The 21,884-nt window shown below is 40.6% G+C and overlaps 1 protein-coding gene across 1 annotated transcript in view; it reads left to right on the forward strand.

The window, feature by feature from the left end:
- Nucleotides 1-21,884, forward strand: part of LOC122812314 (phospholipid phosphatase 3-like) — a 381,015-nt gene that overhangs the window by 192,661 nt on the left and 166,470 nt on the right. Inside the window, exon 2 of the mRNA XM_044084715.1 lies at nt 18,629-18,786. Coding sequence (XP_043940650.1) covers nt 18,629-18,786 — 158 coding nt within the window. The remainder of the gene's footprint in view (nt 1-18,628; nt 18,787-21,884) is intronic.

Raw genomic sequence — 21,884 nt, forward strand, 5'->3', positions numbered from 1 at the left:
AAAGAGATAAAACAACTAAAAGGAAAGTTGTCCCTTATTTGTTAAAGTAAAAAAAGGCTCAACTAATGTTGTAATTTACTTATCAGCCCTTTTCTATAAGAGTTCTGGTCCTGACAGGTCCAATTTACCCTTGTTGTTATTTAAGGCTTTTAATGAGATTCTTACACTTTAGCTGCTAAACAGCAGGCCACAGTTTCAGGGGCACAAGAATGCATACTGTAGTTAAGTATTAAAGTATTTTCTTAAGGGAAACTGACAAAAAAGTAATTTCAGGGATATTTACTTAGGAACAAATGCTTGTGATCGCTCTCACAGTCCACGTAATTGTGCACATCAGATCATCATAATCAGGAAATTCCTGAATGAGATCACCACAAGATATTACTTCAGAATTTATAAAGTGTGATTTATGAAGGTCAGGAAACAAGGTGGTGCCCTACAAATGATGTAAATGATATTTAGAGCCAAGGGCCAAGCTATAAAATTGGTAAGCGCCTGTATTCAAAACAGACAGGAGGTTTAATAAACTAATCTTGTGTTAACATGCTGTTCTTTGAGATTGACCTCTGTGGAAACACAGGGCCAAAACTGCAAAGTACTTTTGTGATGTGCTCTCCATGACTCCTTAATAAAACGTTATCATTCGTAACATAGATTGCTGACATACTGAAAAAGGACTGAAAATGCAGACGAAGACCAAATGTCCAACATCACCCTTCTCCCTTAAACTTGTTTTTTTGCAGGGGAGGGGGCAATTCCCCCCTGAAATCCTCAGTGTGGATGGGTGACTTATACAAACTTATCTATACCAACTCAGAGATAACCAGCCTTCAAAGAAAAGAGAATATTCTGAGAAATGGCCATCTTGGATTTAATATGTACAAGTCCAAATGGCCATCTTGGATTTAATATGTACAAGTCCAAATGGCCATCTTGGATTTAATATGTACAAGGCCAAATGGCCATCTTGGATTTAATATGTACAAGTCCAAATGGCCATCTTGGATTTAATATGTACAAGTCCAAATGGCCATCTTGGATTTAATATGTACAAGTCCAAATGGCCATCTTGGATTTAATATGTACAAGGCCATTTTTTCGGCTATTCAGTCTGTGTACTTTCGGACTCACTGAAGCAAGTCCTGACATTAAAGTCATTACTGTTGTCTATATATCTCTAGAAGAGTGGCATTCTTACTTTTTCATGCTACGATATTTTTAGAAAAAGTGTTCTAACAGTACATAACCCCTTCTATGAAAACAAAATACGTCTTTGGTCCTTCCTGAGTTATCCTTCATGTGCATTGAGTTTGTGTCCTTTTGTTTTTGCCCATTTGCTTCTGTGAATATGATACTCACTCGAGCTCTAGATTATGTTGAGAACTCAAATATTTTCTTTATATCTTAATTTTTGATATTTATTCAGGGTTGTACATATTAAGGTCTTCTAATATGTCTTTGTGGGGCTTGTGTTAAAAAACATGTGCAACTTTTGTTGTTCCCCTCTAATCTCTGTCTTGTCTTTACTGCTGTAATGATAAGCTTCCCCAAACGAGGCATATTACTGCTCATGAAACCTTACCAACCTTATTATTAAAGAGGGAGAAACACTTTGTGTTTGCTGGTAACATGTCTTCCTATGCTGTGTAGTATCCCACTGGCCTTTCTTGTTATGTCACTGCTTGCTTACTTTTAGATCATCTGATATGATTATCGCAAGATTATTTTACAAGGTTATCATTGCTTATGTGGTTCTTTGCAGACTTGCTAGTTACTTCCCCCCAAAAAATTAATTTGCGATTTAAGTTAATGATGACATGCATGTTCTAAATTATTCTAGAAATGTTGTTAATTCCTTGTTTATCTTTTCTCCACCTCTTTATGTGTCAGGCCTGTTGTATATCTTTGTATCATCACCAAAAATGCCAACTTTTCCTTCCAGACTATTACACTGATGTTGAAATAAGTGACCCAAGTACTGACCACTGTAGTACCTTCCAGTGACCATTCTGTCATTCGTGTAAATTCCCTGTTCTGTTACCTTATGTGCACCTTTAATATTTTGTATTTTCTGCCTCACTATGTCCTGCTCTAATTCTGTCAAATGTGTTTGCTGTTTGTTTAATGCCATGGTGAGGCTTTGCTTGAGTCTAGAAAGGCCATGTCCACTGCCTTATCTTGCATACTACCATTGTGACCCACTCAAATAACTCTTGTTTAATTTGTTTAACACAGTGCTCCTATTGTAATTCCAGTCTGTCCTGAGCACAGTAACTCATTTATTTGCTTATTTTATTTTACATTTGTTTAATGGGAAATTCAGACTGGACACAGGTCCATTTTTAGCAGAGGCCTGGGGAGAAAAACTCCACACAGAGCAATACAAGTAATATCCATAGTAAACATGAACAGCAAGGATGTATAAAGAACAAAATTGTGATACAAAAGTAATAAATGCATTTAGAAGTGAACTAATGGTTTCAGGAATAATTTCAAAACCCTATAAACAAAGGGATCACATCTACAAATATTAGGACTAAAATAATGATTTCTGACAAACTGAAAAATGCAAAAAGCAAAATAGGTGTGCCTTTGCCCCCATACCAGTCTTACTTAAATATACAAAGTCTGTGTTCACATAGATGAAGGGAAGACCAAACATCAGTGAAATTTACAAGTGTTCCTATATAGTGATAGTCTATACTATATTGCAGTTCAAGCCTTAGAAAGTTCCAGCACACTCCTTGTTGGGCAACCTCCACTACTACTTATCGTGTCCAGAAGCTGTAGGGTAAAAACAACAAAGTCAAAAGTACAAACCTTATCCTTAGCATCACTTGGCATTATGGGTGTGATCTAAGTAACATTTAAGGAGGTGAATCCAGGAAAGAGATGTGCTTATGCAGTTTCCAGGTACTCCAGAATTATTTCTTTCAGCAGTGATTCCATGAGTCATACTGATAGGTCAGCAAGTTTCAGTCTCCATGTTACTGCCATCCTTGTGACCAGGAACTGTATCTGTCATTAGGTATGTTATACATCTTTCATGATTTGTTACAAGAGGTGGTTAATTGTATTGCCTGTTCTCTGAGTTTTCAAGTAGTTATAGGTTGTATCCCATCAAGTCTCATTTCTTTACCTACATTTAGTTTTTCGAGTTTTTATAACCATTTACAGTGCTGGGCTCAGCCCAATTATCCATGGTAAATCAGCTGACTGGATCTGATGACTCTACCTCCCTTCTCATTTGCTAATGTTAGTCATCATGTGAGCCGCCACCTTCAGCAGTCAGAAGTCTCCTTGGTGCAGGTGACATGTGCCTTGCTCTGGTGAGCTACGTTTGGCAGCTGCCAAATTCAGTTGTATAAAGCTGAAGTTATGCACTCCCTTCACTTCCTCTGGTGAGGAGCTTATTATATTCATTAAATCTAATACAAGAGTTGACAGTACACATCTGTGTAAATCACCAAGATTGGCAAGTTTGCCAAAAATGCTAATTCTTCCAGACGGGTCACTTTTTACCACAGCACTCCTAAGGCCATCCCCATCATAACTTTATAGTGTCTTTGGTCAACACACATATGATGTCTTGTTATCCCTCCAGGGTGACCTATATCAGAAGGCTCCTGTATAAATATAAATATGCAGATATATGTATTTGCTTTTCTTAGTATAATGTCTTAATGTTCCCCAAAAGGGCTACAAACTGTCATAGTCTACACTCTACAGAATGTGAGACGGCTAGTCATAGGTCCATCATATTGCAATATACTATGGAGCTTTTCTGCTTAAGTTCTGCCATCTATATTGTGCCAAATGATGTCACCAGAAGTGAGCTACCTCCCTCACTGTGCTAAATTATGTCACCATGCTGAGTGATGTCACTAGCAGGGACCTACCTCCCTCACTGTGCTGAGTGATGTCACCAGGAAGACCATACCTCCAACACTGGGCTCAGTGATGTCACCAGGTGGGAATGTTTGGTGCTGTGTGGAGATGTGTCCTGTACATGCTCCTCAGTTACCCTAGTGGTTACTGCACTGGCTACCACCTGAATCTATAAAATATCAGTTTCTAATGGGAATTCTGATATTAGGTATGACCCATTGTTTCTGCACCTCCAATCCCCCCTCACCCATCACCAGCTTCTCCAGGCCAGACCAGTAATCAAACCTGGGTTAGTTGGGATGCAATCTGGGAATCATCCATATGTGCAATGGAGCTGACTGCAAGCAGGATTTCTCCTCACTGCTGAGATGCAGTGATCTCAGAGTGATACAGTGACCCCAAAGTGGATTGTAATAGTTACAGGGGAGCCTCCTTTGTGAGACTTGCTGAACAAATCCCTTATTGAAAATGCATTCAGCAAATGCAGTTTTGTTGACTTCATGTTTGAATAAGACTGCAAATGATTAGTGCTTTTCTGATCGGCTAACACAAACTCATCTAATACTATTAATAAAAAAAACTAACGAGTTGTTATTGGTTACCTAAGAACAACGGACTCTGCAGTGGTGCAGCAAGACAGTAGTTATAACACTGCAAACGTGTCTTTGTTGAACAACAGACTCTGCAGTGGTGCAGTAAGACAGTAGTTATAAGACTGCAAATGTGTCTTTGTTGAACAATGGACTCTGCAGTGGTGCAGTAAGGCAGTAGTTATAACACTGCAAATGTGTCTGTTGAACAACGGACTCTGCAGTGGTGTTGTAAGACAGTAGTTATAACAATGCAAATGTGTCTTTGTTGAACAACAGACTCTGTAGTGGTGCTGTAAGACAGTAGTTATAACACTACAAACGTGTCTTTGTTGAACAACGGGCTCTGTAGTGGTGCTGTAAGACAGTAGTTATAACACTGCAAACATGTCTTTGTTGAACAACGGACTCTGCAGTGGTGCAGTAAGGCAGTAGTTATACCACTGCAAACGTGTCTTTGTGGAACAACGGACTCTGTAGTGGTGCTGTAAGACAGTAGTTATAACACTGCAAATGTGTCTTTGTTGAACAACGGACTCTGTAGTGGTGCTGTAAGACAGTAGTTATAACACTGCAAACGTGTCTTTGTTGAACAACGGACTCTGCAGTGGTGCAGTAAGATAGTAGTTATAACACTGCAAATGTGTCTTTGTTGAACAACAGACTCTGTAGTGGTGCTGTAAGACAGTAGTCATAACACTGCAAATGTGTCTGTTGAACAACGGACTCTGCAGTGGTGCAGTAAGACAGTAGTTATAACACTGCAAATGTGTCTTTGTTGAACAACAGACTCTGTAGTGGTGCTGTAAGACAGTAGTTATAACACTGCAAACGTGTCTTTGTTGAACAACGGACTCTGCAGTGGTGCAGTAAGATAGTAGTTATAACACTGCAAATGTGTCTTTGTTGAACAACATACTCTGTAGTGGTGCTGTAAGACAGTAGTCATAACACTGCAAATGTGTCTGTTGAACAACGGACTCTGCAGTGGTGCAGTAAGACAGTAGTTATAACACTGCAAACGTGTCTTTGTTGAACAACGGACTCTGCAGTGGTGCAGTAAGGCAGTAGTTATACCACTGCAAACGTGTCTTTGTTGAACAACGGACTCTGTAGTGGTGCTGTAAGACAGTAGTTATAACACTGCAAATGTGTCTTTGTTGAACAACGGACTCTGTAGTGGTGCTGTAAGACAGTAGTTATAACACTGCAAACGTGTCTTTGTTGAACAACGGACTCTGCAGTGGTGCAGTAAGATAGTAGTTATAACACTGCAAATGTGTCTTTGTTGAACAACAGACTCTGTAGTGGTGCTGTAAGACAGTAGTCATAACACTGCAAATGTGTCTGTTGAACAACGGACTCTGCAGTGGTGCAGTAAGACAGTAGTTATAACACTGCAAACGTGTCTTTGTTGAACAACGGACTCTGCAGTGGTGCAGTAAGACAGTAGTTATAACACTGCAAACGTCTTTCTTGAACAACGGACTCTGCAGTGGTGCAGTAAGACAGTAGTTATAACACTGCAAACGTGTCTTTCTTGAACAACGGACTCTGCAGTGGTGCAGTAAGACAGTAGTTATAACACTGCAAACGTGTCTTTGTTGAAGATGTGCTGTTATGGTGAGTAGCAACGTTTCTGGTATTTTTGTACATTGAGGAGGCAGTAGTACATGGACAAAATCACTAGCACTGACCAACAGGGTATTGGATGGTTTGTTAAGGAATACCGTGTCCAAGAGTGCTGTGCTGCTGAGTCAGGGATCCGACTTGTAACAGTCACAGAATATGTAGGCAGATGTCCCAGTCACAGCATTAGATAACTACTTACCTTTAACATATGAAGTATGAGAAAAGAAAGGACTTACTGTAACCAGTGTCTGGCTGATCCAATGTACAGGATTAGATAACTATTTACCTTCAACAGAAGTATGAGAAGAGAAAGGACTTACTGTTCAGTGTCTGGCTTAATGTACAGGATTAGATAACTACTTACCTTTAACATATAAAGTATGAGAAGAGAAAGGACTTACTGTAACCAGTGTCTGGCTCAATGTACAGGATTAGATAACTACTTACCTTTAACATATAAAGTATGAGAAGAGAAAGGACTTACTGTAACCAGTGTCTGGCTCAATGTACAGGATTAGATAACTACTTACCTTTAACATATAAAGTATGAGAAGAGAAAGGACTTACTGTAATCAGTGTCTGGCTCAATGTACAGGATTAGATAACTACTTACCTTTAACATATAAAGTATGAGAAGAGAAAGGACTTACTGTAACCAGTGTCTGGCTCAATGTACAGGATTAGATAACTACTTACCTTTAACATATAAAGTATGAGAAGAGAAAGGACTTACTGTAACCAGTGTCTGGCTCAATGTACAGGATTAGATAACTACTTACCTTTAACATATAAAGTATGAGAAGAGAAAGGACTTACTGTAATCAGTGTCTGGCTCAATGTACAGGATTAGATAACTACTTACCTTTAACATATAAAGTATGAGAAGAGAAAGGACTTACTGTAATCAGTGTCTGGCTCAATGTACAGGATTAGATAACTACTTACCTTTAACATATAAAGTATGAGAAGAGAAAGGACTTACTGTAACCAGTGTCTGGCTCAATGTACAGGATTAGATAACTACTTACCTTTAACATATAAAGTATGAGAAGAGAAAGGACTTACTGTAATCAGTGTCTGGCTCAATGTACAGGATTAGATAACTACTTACCTTTAACATATAAAGTATGAGAAGAGAAAGGACTTACTGTAATCAGTGTCTGGCTCAATGTACAGGATTAGATAACTACTTACCTTTAACATATAAAGTATGAGAAGAGAAAGGACTTACTGTAACCAGTGTCTGGCTCAATGTACAGGATTAGATAACTACTTACCTTTAACATATAAAGTATGAGAAGAGAAAGGACTTACTGTAATCAGTGTCTGGCTCAATGTACAGGATTAGATAACTACTTACCTTTAACATATAAAGTATGAGAAGAGAAAGGACTTACTGTAATCAGTGTCTGGCTCAATGTACAGGATTAGATAACTACTTACCTTTAACATATAAAGTATGAGAAGAGAAAGGACTTACTGTAACCAGTGTCTGGCTCAATGTACAGGATTAGATAACTACTTACCTTTAACATATAAAGTATGAGAAGAGAAAGGACTTACTGTAATCAGTGTCTGGCTCAATGTACAGGATTAGATAACTACTTACCTTTAACATATAAAGTATGAGAAGAGAAAGGACTTACTGTAACCAGTGTCTGGCTCAATGTACAGGATTAGATAACTACTTACCTTTAACGTATAAAGTATGAGAAGAGAAAGGACTTACTGTAACCAGTGTCTGGCTCAATGTACAGGATTAGATAGTTGTAACAGATACTGTGTCCTTGTGATAGATTCTGTTAGGAGGCCTTCATTGGAAGGAGCTCAAAAATCCTTCTTGTTAAGGTCACAGCAACTAAAAACTGTATCTTGTACAAAAGAAACTTTGTATCCATTCTAGCAGCTGGCTCAGACTGCTACACCATCAACTTTCTTGTAACAAAGTTAAAATCCCATACAAGAGAATACGCACGCAGGAGCCTCAGGTGTAAGAAACTCTTTAAGAAATACTTTAACTGATAGGTTCAGAAGTAACTGTCTCAGAAGGCCTGCATGCTGAAACCGCAGAAAGAGTAAGTTTAATGATAAAGTAACAGTTCAAATTTAAACAAGGAATGTACACAGCCCAGGACTGTTAAACTAAGTAGCAAATTGGGAATAGATAGGTCTGCATTGCCAAAAAAGAGAATTGTTTCCTCTGGCTGCATAGGATTTATCTGTTATTGAGCCCCTTCCAAATCTGCATGACGTCTGCTTAAAACGAACCAACCATAAGGAATCAGCAAGACAGCAGCCAAGCTTGACGATCCATGTCTGCATGGAGAAAAGTATCTTACTTCAGTGACAGAGATATGAATGCACAGACATCTTTTGTATTAAAGCAGTTAATCACAGATGGTCAAGTGTGTCATCAGCTTCAGTGACCCTCTTTATAACACAGGCAAGGGAGAGAGTGTGTAGCATAAATTCATATCCGTCTAACAAAAAAAAGACAGTTATATAGGCGATTGCTTGAAAAGTGAGTACAAAGTCTGACACTAGTCAGCTGTCACTGTGATGCAGAGGGTTAAAGCCCTGACTGTGACCAATATAACCTGGGATCAGTTAGCAGCTGGGACAACTGAGTAGCCAGCTGAGGATGATGGGAGGTGTGACCACTGCTTGCTTACCCAACTCTGTGAGAAGGAAAAAAGTCTGGTCTGCTATGAGAGTGAGACCCAGTACAACCTGGGTGTTGTAGAAGGTCACTGTAAAGGGCTGAAGGTGTTCACCATTCAAACCCAGTGTGCATGCATTGTGGTCACAATTAGTTCTTGTGTAGAAGCATACATGTATCCATAGAATTGTGTCAGTACTGCTAATCCACACTGCTGCTGGTTAATGTAAAGATAAAACAAATGTGAAAAAGTTATCCACTATGGCTACATAAAAGGCAACCATTCCAGATAGCTCTCATCTCAGTTGGTCAGTGGTCACTGAAATGACTGCCACAATGGTGAAATCAAATGGCATGTTTATATGTGGGTATATGTGTACTATAGTGGAACTAAAAGAATACAAGGCTCTGTCCCAGTATTCTATCTCATACAAGCTATTGAGGGGAGATGTATGCCTGGCATACAGGACATTGTCAGACTCCACTCAGATGCACCTCCTGCATATCAACAAAACAAACAGTACCAGAATTACCAGTTCAGCTTTGTTGAAGTCTCTTAACCCAACAGCCATTTTGAGCAGGAATGGGCGTGGCCATCATGATTGGCAGGCCTAATGTCTGTGACTTAGTATGCAAATGATGCATGATTGGCATGTCATGCAGATTTACCAGTGACATCATGCATGCATTGCTTGTTGATTAACACATGTGAGTTGTAGTCTCCAGAGTTTTAAACAATTAAAATGATTATTAAGTGGCTGTGGCTGTGTTATGGAAGTGTGCACCTTAAATTCCTATCTGCTTTTTGAAATTTTACTTCTTAGGAGCAAACTGTATAAATAAAGGGGGGGCTGCATGAGCATACCACATGTTTATCCCTATGAAAATTCTCCAGGTATTTTCAACAGTGTGTTGCTTAGTATGGATGCTTTTTAAAAGCCCCTCTAAGTGCATGCAATATTGAAGCCTCTTCTCAGGTCACTTAACAAAAATTAAATACACTTCCAAGAAATAGGCATGTTTTTGTATAGGACTCTATGAACAATCCTAAATGAACGTCAGAAGACCACGATGGCAAACTGAGGATACTAAAATTTCCACATATTACTGTTACATGGAAGCAAAAGCTCACAGTCACAACTTACTTCTCAAAAAAATCTTACATCTAACTGGAGTACTAACAGCATAAATTCAATTTTAGAAAACTTCAGACTTGTTACATGTCGTTATGTAGTCACTGATTACCATAGGCAGATCACAAACATAGGTCTGACAGCAATGTGCCCTTGGGAATGTCATCTTGGCTGTTATTTCAGGTTATCTTCTTAAATTCTGTTCTGCAATACAACACAGAAGTATTCGCCAGTCAACAACTTTGCCACTGTTTCAGACTTGCATCCATACAAACCATGTATAAATTCTAAACTACTTACAGCTTTGTTTTACTGTATTACTGCATTGATTTAAAGTGTAATGAATAGCAGGGAATTGTTTTTTTTTTCCTTTGCTAGGGTGAGTTTATGTAGTCATTAGCATGCAAATCATTTCACATAGTGAGCAAAGCTGTCCTTATCCCCTGACATTGACACTGTTATAGCAAAGGAACAGAGGAACAGCAAGTACAATTACACCAACATCCTTTATTTTTTCCCCAGATTTACTTTGTTAAACTTGCAGTCAGCTTACTGATTTTGACATTTACTGTGCATTGTTGTCTTTAAACAAGAGATGGCTGCTTTACCTACTTGATGTAATGTGTTCACGTGTGTATTAACATTTTTTGTTGTATACTGGCATTTCATTTCATATTTTCAAATGTTTACCATGGGTACATAGGAGTGTTTATGCCTTATGCTATGAGATGGTTTTGTAGCTGCTATTTTAAAGTACATTTAAGGATGTGCCCAGTTGTTTTGGTTCCCTTGTTGTCATATTTGGGAGGCTCCCTCTTAAGTAGCGCTTAGTACGCAAGTGTACAAGTAGTTTATTTTCCCTGTGTCTGTTCAGTGAATTAACAAGTCCATATTATGTGCTTGCTTATCTGGATGAATGTTCATGCAGAGGAGAAACACACAGGAAAATGTTTATTCATATCTGTACTGTAATGTCACCCTGCTGCTGGGGGTTGGGCGGGGTTTTGGCGGCGCTTGCTACTACACATCTGGTGGTTTAAGACACTTCAACAAAGCCCCATTCTAAAGACTTAAACCTTGTCTGTTATATAAATATTACCTGCTGGAGAGACAAGTATGTATCCCAGAGACTACCCCATCTGTGGAACAGGCTCCCCATCCATGTGAAGCAGAATTCCTCCCTAACCCAATTCAAGTGGAACTTAGACAACTGGATGGGGAACAGGAAATTTGTCCCTGGTTTGGCACGTATGTCTCTAATGGAAACAGATAACCTCTAAATGGTTCACCTCCCAGGCCTCTGCTTGTAGATGTTTCACCTCCAAAGCTGTTGCTTAATTTATCAAGGGTACCTGTATTTGGCAGAGATTTGGGATGCATGGCTAGATTTAAAAAAGCCCTTGTTGTCATTAGCCTAGTAAACACCTATGAATGGACATCTTGTTTTATATACATGGAATGCCTGTACTGTGCATATATGTATGTACAGTACATAGATGTGATGCAGTGCTGTATATTTATGTATACATATTCTGTTTATGTGCATATGTACAGTACATAGATGTGATGCAGTACTGTATATTTATGTATACATATTTTGTTTATGTGCATATGTACAGTACATAGATGTGATGCAGTACTGTATATTTATGTATACGTATTCTGTTTATGTGCATATGTACAGTACATAGATGTGATGCAGTACTGTATATTTATGTATACGTATTCTGTTTATGTGCATATGTACAGCACATAGATGTGATGCAGTACTGTATATTTATGTATACGTATTCTGTTTATGTGCATATGTACAGCACATAGATGTGATGCAGTACTGTATATTTATGTATACATATTCTGTTTATGTGCATATGTACAGTACATAGATGTGATGCAGTACTGTATATTTATGTATACGTATTCTGTTTATGTGCATATGTACAGCACATAGATGTGATGCAGTACTGTATATTTATGTATACGTATTCTGTTTATGTGCATATGTACAGCACATAGATGTGATGCAGTACTGTATATTTATACGTATTCTGTTTATGTGCATACATGCAGCTGGGATGTAAAGAATCTTCACAAGTCTGAGAGGAAGAAGGGCTTATCAGAAGAGTGTACAAATTCAGGTTGCATTGAAAATAAGTGGGATTCTATTTATGTAAGCTCATTTTAAGAGATTGGGGTAGATCAGAGTGCTAACTGGGATTCCATTTATGTAAGCTCATTTTAAGAGATTGGGGTAGATCAGAGTGCTAACTGGGATTCCATTTATGTAAGCGCTGCTTAAGAGATTAGAGTAGATCAGAGTGCTAACTGGGATTCCATTTATGTAAGCGCTGCTTAAGAGATTGAGGTAGATCAGAGTGCTAACTGGGATTCCATTTATGTAAGCACAGTTTAAGAGATTGAGGATGATCAGAGTGCTAACCGGGATTCCATTTATCTAAGCGCAGCTTAAGAGACTGAGGTAGATCAGAGTGCTAACCAATAACTGAAAATATTGCAGGTCTAAGTAGAATTACTGCTTCACATGGAGCATTCCTTTGTGTGTCTGTCCATTGCATTTCTAAGCTGCCACAACTGCACACGCCCTCTTCTCGCCCAAGGACATGGCTCCTTGTATACTGAGCTGTTATAATTAAGTCATGTAAATACTTAGTGTCAGACTGCTGATACAGAGATGCTCACACTTCACTGCTTGAGGAATTAACTGCTAGTATTGTGTTACTCAGTCCATGTGTTGTTGCCTAAAATGTGTTGTGTTGTCCATGTTATCACCTTTCAGGGAATGAGTGAGGTGCATTTTTTATCTATGTTGCTGATCACTGTTTGTTCAGGGTGCAGTGACCCCAAATGAGAACAGTAAAGGCAATGTGTGTGTGTAGGGAGGTGCTTTTGTTATTACTTATTATTTAATAAGTTTGCTTGCAAACTGCATAGTCATGAGGATGCATGTGTAATATATATATATATATATATATATATATATATATATATATATATATATATATATGTGTGTGTGTGTGTACTAGAATTGTCAATTTTGGTGAGATGCTCTTTGTGTTTCACTGTTGCAGAATACCAGAGGCTTAGTATTTCTGTGTCAGTTGCTGTCACTTCAGGACTGATGTCAGGTCATCTGTAGTATAAAGTAAGGCAGCCAACGCCATTACATCAGTCTTTCTTGCCATGGAGCCCGAAGCAGAAGCAGTTCGCACGAGTGCCGGTCGGCCACTACCAGAGTTTCGTCTAATGAATTGAAGTTGAAGTCTTCTAAAGCTAAGTACCACATTGGAGATCCTTTTTTCTTGTACTAACCTATGTCAGAAAAAAGTTAATAATTGTCTCGCCTGTGGAAAGCAAATACCACACCGAGACTTTCATTCTTACTGCATCACTTATTTAGGCCCAGACCATGATGTCCCCCATTGTCACTTCTGTGCTTTGTTCAACGCCAGAACTATCCATCATCGGGCCCTTATTGTAGCTAGATATTTTCACTTACAGTCCTCTAATTCCAATATGGCTTCAGTAAGTCATCCGACAGCAGATCTTCCAAAAAACATAAAGATAAAGACAGAGACAGACCGCACAGGTCCAAACCTACCGACGACGCTTCCATTAAGATAGTCGTCAGTCCTCTGGTTCTAAGTGAGGTGCTTTCACAGCCCCTGATGCCCACTTCTGTGGATTTGCATGTCGCTACTGAGACCCTTTCCGAGTCCGGTATGCCGTAAAACTCTTCTTCGACTAAGGATCCTGTGGTCGTCTCTACCTTGGATGGGTCCAGAGCTGCTGAGCAGGCACCATCTTCTGAGGAAGTCCTTCACACTACCGATTCCCAACACAAACCAACATCTTCTTTCATGACTACCGTTCTTTCGAAAATGACCGAGTTTCTTAGGCTCAGGGTATGAACCACACCCAAGAAACCAACGACCCAATCTCAGGCACCTGCTTCCTTGCCTCAGTCTCAGATGTTTATAATGGCAGAAGACCTTATCATGCTGATCAAGGGAAACCAAGCTACCCCCTCCAAAAGGAAAAGAGATCTTTCCCCTGTAGTTTTGTCTGAGCAAGAGGCAGATGGCTCGGATGCATCTGAATATAAAGACATGCAACCCCTTTCTACTTTTGAGGATTCTGATGCAGAGGATTCCATCCCTTCAACCTCTCCCCCAGAGGATTTTTCCTTTAGGGAAACCCTTCATACCTTAAGGGAGCATTTCCAATGGGAGATTCAAGACTACCCTCAGTCTAAAAAGAGAGTCAAGGAATTCTTAGATCTTCCACAGCACAGAACCTTGGCCATTCCGCCTGTCCTGGATGTTGTGGAGGATGTTTTCCTGGAATCCAGCTTGACTCCCAGAAAACTAGACAGGTACTATAGAGTCCCTGACTCACACAAATTTGCTTTTAAAATCCTACTGCTGACCCTGAGGTAATTTCTCAAGGGCCTAAAGGGATTAAAGCAACCTCTGCTAAGAATCCACCCCCTCTGATAGGGATTCCCGAGCACTAGACAGATGGGGTAAAAAAGAATACACCTCAGCTACTCTTGCTATCAGGGCACTAAATTGTCAGTTCCATATACTAAAATTTCAGCAGCATACCCTGGAATTCCTCAAACAAAAATGTCTTCCTTTCCTGCTTGTGCAGAATCTAAAGAGTTACAAGAGTTAAAGCATTCTGCAAGTCAAGTAACTAAACACACCTTGCACTGTGGTTTTGATGCCCTAGAAGCTTCTTGCAGGGCAGCAGTCACTGGATCTGTCATTAGAAGGCATGCATGGCTTAAGGAACAGCTCCTGCCAGACCATGTTGAATCTAAATTGTTGGATGCCCCCTTGCACAAAGGCAACTTATTTGGCACTAAGGCAGAAGAGGTCTTAAAAAAGATGGAAGAAAAAGCAAACTATATGCAGACAGTTAAGGATTCCGACCCCCCCCAGACAGCAGCCACAGAGAATGCAGAGATCTAAGCAGTGGACTACCTCCACTTCAAAACTAGGGAGTTCTAAGCCACCCTCTTATGGCAAGAACTCACAATGACTCACCTCCCCCACCCCCTCCCTCTGCCCACCTTCACTTATCCCTGGGAGGAAAACTTTCCTTTCACACAAGCACCTGAGCCACCATTACCAACTACCACTGGATTCTCAACATACTGTCTCAGGGATACAAATTTTCCTTCCACACCTTTCCAGCCCCAAAAGGGTTCCCCAGATCTACCTCCAAACCAGTGGGCAGAGGCTCAAAAGCAAATCCTTCCCCGCTTTCTATGAGGGCAGTAGAGCACATTCCTGCAGAACAGATAGGCCAAGGTTTCTACTCCAGACTTTTTCCGGTGCCCAGAAAAGAGGGCACCTGGTGCCCCATCCTCAGTCTATCCATTCTAAACACCATCCTGGTGATTCCAAAATTCAAAATGCTCACCCTCCAGCAGCTGCTACTCATGCTCTCTAAGGATGCTAGATCTAAAAGAGGCATACCTCCACATTCTTGTTAGGGAATCATGCAGGAAATATGTCTGTTTCAGGGCAGGATCTCAACACTTTCAGTTCTCTGTGCTTCCCTTTGGCTTATCTACTGCTCCTGGAGTTTTCTCAAAATGTCTAGCTCCGGCCATTGCCAGATTTACCCATACTTAGATGACTACCTTATTCAGGCAGACAGCCAGGAAAAGCTGCTCAAGCACCTGGCCTTTGTAAAGACCCTGCTAACCTCCCTAGGGTACACTATCAATGAAAATAAATCCAAACAGGTACCCACCCAAATGATTATCTTCCTGGGAGCAAGCCTGAACACAGCATCCCAGATGGCATTCCTTACACCATAAAAACAAATTTTCCTGACAGCTTACTTCTCTCAACTATCCACCAGACCCCAGTTGTCTGCAAGGAAGATCTTGCAAGCTCTGGGGTTCATGGCACCTTGAAAGCTCTGGGGTTCATGGCACCTTGCAAGCTCTGGGGTTCATGGCACCTTGCAAGCTCTGGGGTTCATGGCACCTTGCAAGCTCTGGGGTTCATGGCACCTTGCAAGCTCTGGGGTTCATGGCACCTTGCAAGCTCTGGGGTTCATGGCACCTTGCAAGCTCTGGGGTTCATGGCACTTTGCATACTCATTCCATATGCCAGACTGCATATGAGGAACTTCAATGGTACCTAAAAAGCCTTTGGTGTCAACACTCTCAAGACTTGGAGACTTTTATACCTATAATTCCTTGCTTCAGAAAAGATTTTCTTTGATGCTTCCACAACAAGGGACTACCTTTCTCACAAGCCCCCACCACCCAGACCCTCACCACAGATGCATCAGACTATGCTTGGGGTGCACACCTAGATGGCAGGTGCATACAGGGCCAATGGAGCCCGCAGCAAATCCCTCTGCACATCAACCAAAAAGCGATGATGGCTGTCCAGCATGCCTTGATAGCTTTCAAGCCCCTTCTCTCCACAGGGGCTCTCCTGATCAAAACAGACAACACCACTGTGATGTGGTATATCAACAAGCAGGGAGGGACTCACTCCTACCCTCTATGCAGGCTGGCCATGCCTTTGGCACACAATCTCTGCCATGCAACTGCACCTGTTAGCACAATTCCTACCATGTTCTCTCAACTCTCTTGACAGACCAATTAAGCAGAAATCTTCTGGCCCACATGAGTGGCAGCTCAACAGAAGAACCTTTACCCTAATAACTCAGAAATGGGGCACCCCGAAGGTTGACACCTTTGCCTCCCACACCAACCATCAGCTAAGCAAATTCTACACTAGGGAGCATCACTGTATGGCTTGGAAAGTGGATGCCCTAGCCTTCTCCTGGGTCAATCTCTCGGTCTATGGCTTTCCTCCACTACTTCTCATCCCCAGGGTACTGCACAAAATAAAGGAGGAAAAACCAAGGACAATTCTTGTAGCTCTAGACTGGCCTCACCAACATTGGTACCCCTTGCTGTGCAGCCTGTCTCCACTGCCACCTTGGCATCTTCTTCAGATTCCAAACCTCCTGACCCAGAGGGAAGGGGAATTCATGCATCCCCAATTGCAGACACTCAATTTGGCATCTTGGTTTATTCCCTAATTCCAGATCAATCTGCCAACCTCAGTAAACAGGTTCTAGATTTTATACGTGAGGCCAGGCACCCTAGCACTAGACACTCTTATGCTGACAAATGAAAAAGGTTCTGCACCTGGATTCTGGATTCAGGTTATGAGAGCCGATATGGCACAGCCCTCCCTCCCTCTCATCCTGGATTACTTACCTGACCTACTACACAGTGGCCTCTCTTTCTCCTCTATATAGATTCATGCCTCTGCTATTTCTGCTCATTTCCACACTGAGCAGCCCCTTTTTCTCACACCCTTTGATCAAATAGTTCCTAAGAGGGGCTAGCAACTTAATGCCACCCAGAAGAGCACCAACCCCAGCTTGGGACCTTAACTTTGTGTTGGAAAAGCTCATCCTGCCCCCTTTCAAATCAGCTTCTTCTGCAGAGCTAAAATTTCTCTCCTGGAAGACAGCATTCCTTCTGGCCATCACTTCAGCCAGAAGAGTCTCTGAGCTGCAAGTGCTCATGGCTGTGGAACCCTTCATCATCTTCCATGCTGACAGGGTATCCCTCAGAACTAACCCATCCTTCATGCCCAAGGTGATGTCCAATGTGGCTCTCAACCAATCCATTCATTTGCCCATCTTTTTTACTAATCCCCTAGAACAAGAGGGAAAGGATTCTGCACTCTCTAGATGTGCACAGACAGCTCAGATTCTGTCTAGACAGGAAAAAATCCTTTAGAAAGTCTTATCAATTACTGGTTAGCTTTGCTACAGGGGCAGAAGGCAAAGCCATCTCCAAACAAGCCATTTCCAAATGGATAGCACACTGTATCCATTTCTACTACAAACAACATGGAAATCCTCCCCCAAGGGGGTCAGGACTCACTCCACCAGTGCTACCTCCACCTCTGCAGCTTTCCTAAGAAAAGTCCCCTGCAGGGACATCCTGGAGACTGCCACCTGGACATCTGTTCACACTTTTACCAAACATTACCACCCGCCTCTCTTCTCCAAATCCAGGGCAGGGTTTGCCTCTGCAGTCTTGCAGGGCATCTTAAGTCAGCCCCTAATTTTCAACACAACAACCTCCACCCTTTTCCTCAGCTTTGGGAATCAACCCAAATGTGATGACTGCAACAGTGAAACATGAAAAACATAGTACAGTTGTGTACACTTTCCATAAATGTAGATGTTTGAGTGTATTCACTGTTGCAGTCCTGGTTTCCCTCCCTCCATCCACCTTTCTTCTTTTTCCTTACAAGGGACATATTGGTATTTACTTCCTATTGGTGGGGTTCTTCCACCATAACCTGGCTCCTACTTGGGGGCTCCTGATAGGTTAGGGCAAGAAAAACTGATGTAATGGTGTTGGCTGCCTTACTTTATACTACTGATGACCTGACGTTAGTCCTGAAGCGACAGCAACGATGCAGAAATACTAAGCCTCTGGTATTTGGACCGGCCAAGGGCTAATCTGCAGGGATAACCCAAATGTGATGACTGCAACAGTGAATACACTCAAAAATTTACATTTATGGTAAGTGTACACAACTGTTCTTTATTTCTAGGTAATTCCGGTCTGAACTCTTTCTTGACAAGCAAATAGTTTATCTGCCATTTAGAGATTCTAATCATTTTCTTGAATTCTTTTCCAGCGTCTGTCCCTTTCTTGGTGTGTGAAATCAGTGCTGTAAAGCCTGTGAAGAGGGGCTTTTATTGTGATGACTACTCCATTAAATACCCCCACATCGAAAAAGAGACTGTTAATGATGTCACACTTGTCGCAGTTGGAGTAACAGTCTCAGTCATAGCAGTAAGTGGTCCTTTTCATGTCTCTTTCTCTAACTGTATAAATTAAAGTAAGTGGAAGTGATGGATACAGCAAGCTGCATGGAATAAATAAGAAACAATGTGAAATTGGTAGAAAATTTGAATGGTGACATAAATTCAAGCCTGATTTCTTCAGTTATCTTTTGGTGATGTCCCTTGATCTGAGAGAAAGTGTCTGAGGTAAGTCACTAGTTAACATCATCAGCGTTTGCCTGCTCATGAGTAAATGATGTATATCGTGACATGTATCAATAAATCCACCCTGCTTTCCATCTTTTTACTTCTCGACTTATATAATGCTAATTGATTTGTTGCCCACCTGCCTCCGTAACTTCTCCATATCTGCCACCTCTAATTTCTTCGTACCTTTATCTACTGTACTTTTACAAATATTGTGGTCACATTAGTTTAACTGTTCAGTGCGCCCTTCTCCTTGTCATAGCTAAAATATTGTAGTTACTGTATACATCTATGAACAGTGTTTTCTTTGCTTGTTTTTGCTGAAAAGTGTGAAATGTTCAGTCTGTTTACCTGGTTTGCAAATGAAGTAATTAAATAAATAAAATTCAGCATAGGTTAAGAGCCTGATATTGCAATTTAGAGCTGGGTAACAGCCCTGTGCTGTAATTCTGGTACTGTTATATACTGCGGCGTTACAACTTTGTATTGTCAGTTAGTACAACATTGCAGTCTGGTACTGTCATTCTTTGTAGAGTAACAGCCTGGTACCATCAGTTAGCACAAGATTACAGTGTGGTACTGTCATTCCTTGTAGAATAACAGCTTGGTACCATCAGTTAGTACAAGATTACAGTCTGGTACTGTCATTCCTTGTAAAGTAACAGCCTGGTACCATCAGTTAGTATACAATTACAGTCTGGTACTGTCAATCATTGTAGAGTAAGAATCAGGTACTCTAATTCCTTTCAAAGTAACAGCCTGGTACTGTCCGTTAGTACAAGAGAACAATCTGTTACTGCTATTCCTTGTTGAATAACACTCTTGTATTGTCAGTTAGTATAAGATTGCAGTATGGTATTGCCACTTGTTTCAGCGTAACAGTCTGGCATTGTCATTCATTGCAGTGTAATAGTCTGGTACTGTCATTTAGTGCAAAGTAACAGGTAGTACTATCATGCAGTGTGCTATAGCAGTCTGATGCTGTCATGTATACCTACAAGGGAACAGTCTGGTATAATGGCTTTTTGGTACTCTTAATAGTGAAGGCTCACAGCCTAATACTATCATTTAGTGCAAAGTAGCCATCTAGCGCTGTAATATAATGTGGAGTGATAGTATGATATTGTAATTTACTGCAGGATTATATTCTGATACTATTATGTAGTGCAAAGTAACAGTCTGGTCCTGTCATTTAGTGCATGGTAACAGTCTGGTCTGGACTGTCATTTAGTTCATAGGTTATTACTAGGCTAACTACCCTCGTGGGCCATTTTAAGCTTAGCCAATTACCCTATGGAAGAATCAAACCCTGTACCTTGTGTCTGTAAGATAAACACCTTAATCATTAGGCCAACCTCCCACCACAATAAACATCTCAATTGAAGAGCAGCACACTCAGAAGTGGGGTACCCCTCAATGCTACACTACAGTTGTTAGCAATCCAGTTACCTGGGGTGGGAATAGAACCTACAGATTTCTGGTCTTCCAGCACCAAGGTCAAGTGTCCTACCCGTTGAGCCACTGATACACATTAGTCATGTATTGCACAATAACAGCCTGATACCGTCATTTAGTGCATGATAGCAGTCTGGTGCTGTCATTTAGTGCATAGTAAAAGTCTGGTCTATTATTGTCATGTAGTGCACGGTAACAGTATGGTCTCATGCTGTCATTTAGTGCACTGTAACAGTATGGTCTGATACTGTCATTTAGTACACAGTAACAGTCTGGTTTGGTACTGTCATTTAGTTCATGGTAACAGTCTGCTATTGTCATTTAGTGCATGGTAACAGTCTGATACTGTTGTTTAGTGCATGGTAACAGTCTGGTCTTAGTACTATCATTTAGTGCATGATAACAGTCTGGTCTGGTCTGGTACTGTCATTTAGTGCATAGTAACATTCTGGTACTGTCATGTTGTGCAGGATTTCCATCTGGTACTGTTGTTTAACATAGGATAATAGCCCCCTCATCTGTCATTTGTTGCTGGCTAACAGTCTGGTACTATCATTTAGTGCAGGGTAACAGTGGTTTCCTGTCATACAATGCACAATGTCATCTAGCATGGTCACTCAGTGCAGGATAGGAGTCTGGCGCTGTTATTTTCTACCAGCTTGGAGTTGAGTCCTGTCATTCAGTGCAAAATGGGGTTCGCAATCATTGCATGCTGTCAGTCAATTATAGTGTTCAGTGCAAGTTATGTGTATAATAAATATAGATAAATACATGATTCAGTGTAACAAAAAACATATAGTACAGTGTAGTCTAGGTTCAGCTCGCTGTCAGCTATTTACTTAATAAAATCAAGCAACTCATTCCCTGGGATTCATTAGTGCCTACACTAAGTGTACACCATTCTAAGTGAACGGAGAACACAAGCATAACTCACACCTTCTTCTTCCTAATTTTAGTTTTCCTACTGATTTTCTTACAGCCTTAAATCTTGAGGGGGATTCATAAAGATTACCACAAAGTGCAGACTGCATGCACACTTAGTGTAATCTTTCTAAGTGACTAGAAAGCACAGAAATTGTGGTAGGGATGTTCTTCGATACAGATTGTGTACCCTTAGTCTAGGCATTAATCTTTAAAAATAAAATGTGAACTTTAAAAATGTAAACTTTTGCAGAGATGAGCTGCCCAGAAAACCAAGGTTTGTACATTTGATGATGTTGTAAAACCTTCCACTTTGAAGCTTCGTTTTGCTAAAGGTACTGGTTCTGAAATTCTCTGCCAACAGCTATTGACTGACACATTATAACAAAACTATTCGATAACCGTTAAGTGCTCACAGCATTGTTACTGGGGCCTTATGATGCAATTTTGTTTTATTTTTGATCCCTCATCAGAGACAGTAACCATGCACAGCTGCAGATTTTGACTTCCAGCTTGTATTTTTAA

Source organism: Protopterus annectens, chromosome 9.part0 (assembly GCF_019279795.1).
Source record: "Protopterus annectens isolate FY-2018-M chromosome 9.part0, PAN1.0, whole genome shotgun sequence".
Classification (NCBI taxonomy): Eukaryota; Metazoa; Chordata; order Ceratodontiformes; family Protopteridae; genus Protopterus; species Protopterus annectens.